The sequence below is a fragment of the Suillus subalutaceus genome, assembly GCF_016647625.1.
Source record: "Suillus subalutaceus strain FC151 chromosome Unknown DFJ58scaffold_33, whole genome shotgun sequence".
NCBI classification, from domain to species: domain Eukaryota; kingdom Fungi; phylum Basidiomycota; class Agaricomycetes; order Boletales; family Suillaceae; genus Suillus; species Suillus subalutaceus.
The window spans coordinates 1-6,841 of NW_024540282.1; the positions used below are offsets into that span (position 1 = coordinate 1).

Sequence of the window (6,841 nt, forward strand, 5' to 3'; positions counted from 1 at the left end):
ACTTTCTCTTGCTGATTATTTTCCTCTAGCCATCAAAATGCGTCCTCTATTACTGTAAGGTCATCATTGTTCGCTAACGGACACAACTGATACTCGAATACAACTTATAGCTCGTGAAGATGCCTTCCGCCTCCGCAAGCTAGTTTCTGATAGCCATGCTAAGAGACAACACGCAGCAAGCACATGTACGGTCCGCAACCCAGTCAAAGATCTATTGACAGCTTCAAGTGCAGTAAGTGACTTTTCTTTGCTGGCGTCAAAAAACTCATGAGATCCAGTTGATTAACTATGCGGAAAACGCACTATGTGTCGACACGTGGTTGGTCTTATCCTTATCACTAGATTGGCTCGATCTAATCTGAATCAATTCAAGTCTATCTGCAAGTATTTTGGTGAAAAAATCGATACGAGCGACAAGGAGGTCGTCAAGAGCTACTGTGATAATATGTGTTGATGTGCGTCTTCAGAGTTCCTTCTTCAGTGCAAACCGTGATAGAGTGCACCCTAGGTATGCAAATACCCTGATAAAGCCCTGCGCAGAAAACAGAATCTCTCATCAGAGGACCGCGTTGCCGCACTATCGCACTCGCGTTCCTTCAACGCGGATGCGTTCGAAGACGAAGCCGATGGTTCATGTCCAGCGCCTCAAAAGCCTCCTCCTGGTCAGTACAATCCTGGACAGGCGAGAAGTGTTGGGTTGAGAAGGCCCAACGCCTGTCCAGCAGGTCCGTCCATGAAGAAGGCAAAGCTAGAGGCACTGCCGCCTGCATTGAGTGAGCAATACGCGTTCCAATGTTGAATTCGAGTCCATCTGACACCATGATAGTCACGAAGCCTTATAGTTCTGTCGATACCTAAGGAAGCCATTCAAAACACCATTTAGGGTGCCGTTCAAACAACCTCCTCAAGAAGCGCGTGCTATAGAGTCTTCGGATGCTCAGCAACCACCCAAAAAGGTGAAGAACAAAATCACGGCAATGACGAGATTGAAGTCGTCGAGGTTTGCTTTAATTCTGCTCGACATCCGGGAGACGAGCTGCTGCAAGACGATGTCCTGGAAGAGGAACCTATGGACTTTGGGCAAGGTAGTGGTGTTTCCCTCGATGATGGTATGTCCGAACGTGAGCACATGAAGAAGCTTTAAATAACACTATCTTTCAGAACCTCAGATAGACCTGCCCGAGATTGATATTGAACTGGAAGCGATGATCTCCAAGAAAATACCCGTAAGTCGAAATCCTGCATAGCGCACTAAAATGATGAACGATATCGCTTAGGAACGAGCAAGGAAAGAAGTCTTCCGCACTATTAGACAGGCTTTACACAGAATTCTCCGCTGGGACGATAGCGATGAAGGGTTGTGGGTCAACTTGAGCAACGCTCCGTCCAATGCCGAAGCAAGGTACCTCTCATGTATTCACAAAGTGCCCATCCTGACGATTATCACCGACCTAGACATCTACTCTTGGCAGAAGCCGCTAAGCACATAGAGTACTCTGTGCACACAATGTCTGCCACGGAGTCTGGTTACAACCAGAGAGCAACGGCAAAATTGCATGTGGTCAAGCTCATGGAGCACAGGGAAAGCCTTTGGCCGATCGACGCGGCTCATTATGATGATGACGAAGAGGAAGCGATTGAGATGATAGGATTGTTGAGGAACATCTGCAGTGGCTGGAGAAAGACTGGTAAAAGAAAGGCCCCATGATCTTTATTTCTCGCCTGTATGGATCTGGAGAACATGCCATATAAAATTTGTCAGACAGTGCGATGATTCACAATGATAAAACAGAGATCGTACCATACCCGTAGTTTCCTCGATCCAGCAAGGCCTGGTATAGAGTCGGTGTTCACAAATAGTCGCCTCACATTCAGCGCCGGTAGGCGCACTTCCCAACGCTCAGCGTTGAAATGGAAAGATAAACCAGCCACTTTTGAAATAAAAAAGAGTTTATTGTCCGTGCGCCCTATAGTAGACGATACAGATTCTATGTGCTATAGTGACGCTAATGTATATATTGTGCTCAAGGTGATAGAATGAGGATTGGAACGAAATTAGTAAGTCTACTACTTCACTTGCGTTTGTTTTTTGTTTGGGGAGCGATACGTCTCGGAAGACCGACTTAATAACCGGTCGTCGCATTAAAATCTTCTCACCATTTCTTCGCTCAAGCCGTGATACTGCGTAGGGAGCTGTATCCAAGTGATGTCAATGAACACAGAGACTCCGTGTAACAAATGTGAGCTAGTACCGGGTTAACACATGTGGAAAATGCCAGGCTGCACTTTTCTGCGCGGTAACTCTCCGCCGGACTCAACACGTCGATTTTCGAATAAAAATAAAAATGGTAGATGTTGTACTTTCGATGTCAGGCTATCGAACTGCCAAAGAACCCAATTTTTATGTTTTGTGAATATTGTGGAGTAATAGACGTTTCCCCAAAAATGCACAAACTCTAGTGGACATCTAGGATACTAGGATTGTTAATTAAAACCTTGTTGAATTTCAAACGACACCCGGTATCACACCTTCCGAAAGTTCTAACATATATAAGTATGTATGTCGGTCCGTATCCTCTTTCCCCCCTTTCGCAATAATGTCCTCGTGGACCCCAGTTTGTCATGTGCGCTGGAGGTGTCAGAAGAGACTCCTATTGAAGATGTCATCTTCCAGTTGCATCAGCAACTGACCACCGCATACAACGAGCTCATCAAGCCTTTTTCCTCGAACAAATTAGGACCACTTGATCTTCTCATAGCTGTTGACGGGGACATGGATCGACAAAAACCCGTCTCAACACTCTCAATCCCGCAATCGGGCAAACCCCTCACCATGCATTTCAGCATTCCGCAAAGTCATACATTCCGCGTGGTTTTCAACAAGAACGAGGAAAATTTGGCGCAGTTGGAGGAAAACAAGGTGCAGACATTGTCAAAGTCTTCTCGACGCAAACGAAAAAAAGGTACCTAGTAGTTTCAATATCACGAGTCGCTTATGTACTCAACAATATGAATCGGTTCAGTGGCGAGCGGGTCAGCGGTCGACAATAATGCCTCGCTGCTCAAGGAGATGGATCGCATGCTCGATGAACTTACGGGCCAGATAAATGACCGTAAAGCTTCAATGACTAAACAGGTATGCATTAGTAGTAATTTGTGGGGCAATTAAACGAGCATCTTGAAGCTGACGAGATAACAGAACAACGAGCAAGCCAAGCGGATCAAAGACCTTGCAGAATTATTGGCTGCAAATGCAGAACTATCGGCTTCAGTCCAAAAGATGAACGCCACCCTGCAGCACGTAAGTGCTCAATTTCAATGCCATGTACTAGTTCCTACTGATTTTTATTCCAGCATTCCACCATGCTGGATGCTCTGCATCGTCGGGTCATACTCGATGACGCACGTGCGCTCATAGCCGATCGCTACGGTTTTCCCGTAAATGAACTTTGGTCGGCGCAGGAAGGGGTGGAATCTCTTGTATATTCACCTGCGGGTGACATAATCGCATCAGGCGGGTTCAATACAATTTGCATCTGGAATGCGAAGACCGGCGAGCCTGTCGTTGCCCCCACCAAAGACCTGTGATATCTCGCACACCGTCGTTTCAACTTGACCGCCGTCAGTGTGGTTCCGCGCATGATTCACTCAGCGCAAGAAAGGAAGGGATTATCCTCCCGACAATGCGCAGAGCCCACCGTTTTATGATCGCACTCTCCCCACCCACATAGATAGCACAGATAGTCGAGACCTCTGGGAACAACTAATGCAGGGCCCAGGCTGGAGGCAAAAATCTCACGTTCGGTTTCCTGCATTCCAGCACTCCACCTGTAACATACTTACTGATGGGCCTTTATAATATCCGCCATACGTGTCTGACGAGCCACTCACAATCACTCGAGTCATGATAATGCTTCGCAAGCGCCATCATCAAACTTGAATGAAGCGCAGGCGCGCGTCTTCCATTTGATAGCTGGTGCTTATGCGCGCTCCGACTCGGAGCTTCCAAATTCTTTTTGTTCCTGGTTCTTCCGGTGAGAACAGCGTTTAAAAATACCATCCTCCGAATGACTTGAGATATGGAACTTTGTATCGACTTCGTGTTCCTCGTGGCCGGACACGAGTTTTTGAGTGTTGACTTGCGTGCGGTGAGTGGGGCTCGTTGGGATGAAGGTCCAGGCGTTGGACGATCCGGGAAAATAGTAGGTAAATCAACAAGTCAGTCAGACGAAGATATGAAGAGATACGAGTGCCGAAAAGATTGCTACCGGCATGTGCTTGAAACCATGAGTAAAGGGAGGCGATGATGTAGGCAATAGACCAAATGAGGGGCCAAATCATGCGGACAACATGCGATATCGAATGTCATTACTGTAGAGCCATGTTCGCAGTCCAAAGACCAATGCCTTCTTCCCTTTGACCCATCATATGCAAGAGTCGCGGTCGGCCGGATCCTCGGCGAAGGGACATGAGAACAGACGATCCCGCAAATCTGCTCCCTGAACAAAAACGATTTACCCAAGATGGAACCACAAGCTTCTAACGCACTCACCACCTTCGTTTCCAAATCGGTTACAAACAACCACTAGTAGCTCGTCAGGGATTTTACATTCGCCTGGTTCCTTCTCGGTTTCATGTGTTGCCTTCTGAATGGTCGCCCACAATGGGTTCAAGCGCATCGCCCAGTATTTCAATACTTCCCAACTCGGCTCCATCTCATCGGTGTCTTCATTCTGTTCCGTAGTTGTGTAATCAGAAGAATCAGCATCTGATTCTTCTCCATTTTCATCAGGATGCAACCATGCATTTAGAACTATCAGAAGCCGCGTGCCCGATCTTATGCAGTATCGAGCAAGTTCATATGGACCATCATCTAGCGACTCCCACACAGCCGGATCCTGCACATTGAGATCATTGCAGATCGCAAGTGTGGTTGGACCTAGTGGATGCGGTAGCGTCATCGTCGTAAACCCAGATCCAGGAACTGCCCAAGGAAGATCAAGTTTATAGAGGTTGGTCTTGCGATATGCTCCAACACGCTCCCCTGTAGGACCATACATGACTGCACTGTTTGCACCGATGCGGGGTTGATGGAACGATAAGTTATCGCCTCCGAGTGGAGGGGCATGTTCGCGTGGTTCGAGCTTCTCGGGATACCCAGCGGCCACAAAACATTCAAGGGAGCGTGCTAGCTCTGCGCAAAAGGTGGATGTGGGCCCTGTATACGGGTGCTCAAGATATGGTGTGATAGCAGCTGTGTCAGGAAACACATAGCCTGAGCGCCGTGACATACATGATCAGAAACCCTCATGCAGTAACAACGAAGTTTGAGAACTGGCTCACCGGAGAAAACCATCTCCGGAAAACACAGGAGATCAACGGATCTGGGTTTCAACCTAGAAAATGGTTGTGAGGTCGTCTTCAAACGTACCTGCGTGAGGTCGCATACCTATTGCATAATTCTCGAGCCTTGGCGATGTTGGCTTGCACTTGACCGAGCTTTACAGTAGATCATGATGATCGATTATAGCTGCTGTTTTCATCCCCGAGGAAATGTGCACTGACCTTGGGAGCAAACTGCACGACGGCCACACGCAACTGCGTAGACATCATTGATATCATAAGTGTGGTGGGAGAACTCACAATTGTTACTGTTGTGACCCCTTTAGCGCTGCGATCAAGCGCAAACATAACCTCGTGTTGAGCATATTACAGCGTCAAAATTCAAATGATAAAGGCAGTGCTAGCTCTACAATCACAAACGTACAAAGATAGGAGTAGGCGATAATAGTAACGATTTCTACCTACGTCTGATGATAACGTTCATACACAGAACCTCAATCGAATGTCGGCCCCACATACTACCCCATTGCCAGCACATTCCTCGCACGGCAGGAGTCCCCACAGGGGCCCGTAAATCGGTCTTCTAACCTCCAGCCCGAGGGCTTACAGTCAAGAAACCGTGATTCCACTCTTACGTTGGTATATTCTCGCCGTAGGGTCATCTAGTCAACGAGAACAAGTCTCATGTCATCCCAGAAGACCGTCACCTTTTCCCCCGGAGCTAGAAGTCCACGAAGTGGGGAACTCCGGCGGAGAGGCAGTGGGCTATTAACAATTGGGAAGTCGGTCACGCCAGCTGGAAGTTACTTTTTGGGATTGGAGAAGGAATATCTGCAAAAACAATACCATCCAAAAACAAAAATGAAATAAGATGCCAAGAAAACCACCATAATGCCAGAAACGAGAAATCAATAACACAGCATTCAACATAGAATAAAGCCAAAAGAAGTATAATATAATGGACTCCACTTGCATAGTAGATGTAGGCGAATAGATCACTGCTCACGAGACCGCAATGAGGGACCGCTTGGAGGGATCTCATCTCGGGACCCAGGACGCGAATGAGGCTCCTCCCTTGCGGCTGAGGGGGCAGGATACGCATTCATTATGCTTGCGAATGTTGCAGGCACAGATGGTGCATTGGCACCGGCAAGATATGGCGACTGCTGTTGCTGTGGGGGAGGTGATGCTTGGGAAGTGGGTGTCATGTTTGGTGGTGAAGGATTTGCGAGCTGACGGGTGCTTTGTGAATGGGAGCTACTCTGACGCCTGTCTTCGACATCCCTCTGTGAAGGAGGGCGGTACTCGTGGATACTTAGAGTGTCGGCGGATTGAGGTGGGGGGAGGACGATGGTTGTGAAAGGCTGCGATTGCAGATGTGGGGGAGGATGTGTGTAGGAAGAAATATCTTCAGTGTGACCATCGGCAACGCTAGATTGATCTTCTGGAAGTGCTGGAACGACGGCCGCGTGTCTACCGCCTAAAGGTCTGTGTTATA

At 47.9% G+C, this 6,841-nt stretch overlaps 3 protein-coding genes across 3 annotated transcripts; 2 read left to right on the top strand and 1 right to left on the bottom strand.

Moving 5' to 3' along the window:
• Positions 1 to 112: 112 nt before the first annotated feature.
• DFJ58DRAFT_874783 (uncharacterized protein) lies at positions 113 to 1,855 on the top strand (the record flags this gene model as incomplete). The annotated part of the gene is made up of 8 exons (XM_041394404.1): positions 113 to 232; positions 374 to 447; positions 468 to 508; positions 531 to 773; positions 957 to 1,109; positions 1,162 to 1,226; positions 1,278 to 1,402; positions 1,456 to 1,855. Coding segments are annotated over 8 exons (1,074 nt in total), but the record flags the coding sequence as incomplete, so codon positions are not given.
• A 649-nt stretch (positions 1,856 to 2,504) lies between these two features.
• Positions 2,505 to 3,937, top strand: DFJ58DRAFT_744527 (uncharacterized protein). Its single transcript, XM_041387323.1, has 4 exons — positions 2,505 to 2,963; positions 3,024 to 3,136; positions 3,200 to 3,301; positions 3,355 to 3,937. The coding sequence occupies exons 1-4, from the start codon at positions 2,561 to 2,563 to the stop codon at positions 3,586 to 3,588; spliced, it is 852 nt and encodes a 283-aa protein (XP_041245535.1). The 5' UTR covers positions 2,505 to 2,560; the 3' UTR covers positions 3,589 to 3,937.
• A 6-nt stretch (positions 3,938 to 3,943) lies between these two features.
• Positions 3,944 to 5,708, bottom strand: DFJ58DRAFT_779497 (carbon-nitrogen hydrolase). The gene is made up of 5 exons (XM_041389690.1): positions 5,566 to 5,708; positions 5,450 to 5,499; positions 5,344 to 5,396; positions 4,553 to 5,275; positions 3,944 to 4,499 (listed from the first exon to the last, which is right to left on the bottom strand). Exons 1-5 carry the CDS (start codon positions 5,689 to 5,691, stop codon positions 4,369 to 4,371), a joined length of 1,083 nt encoding a protein of 360 aa, XP_041245536.1. The 5' UTR covers positions 5,692 to 5,708; the 3' UTR covers positions 3,944 to 4,368.
• Positions 5,709 to 6,841: the final 1,133 nt, after the last annotated feature.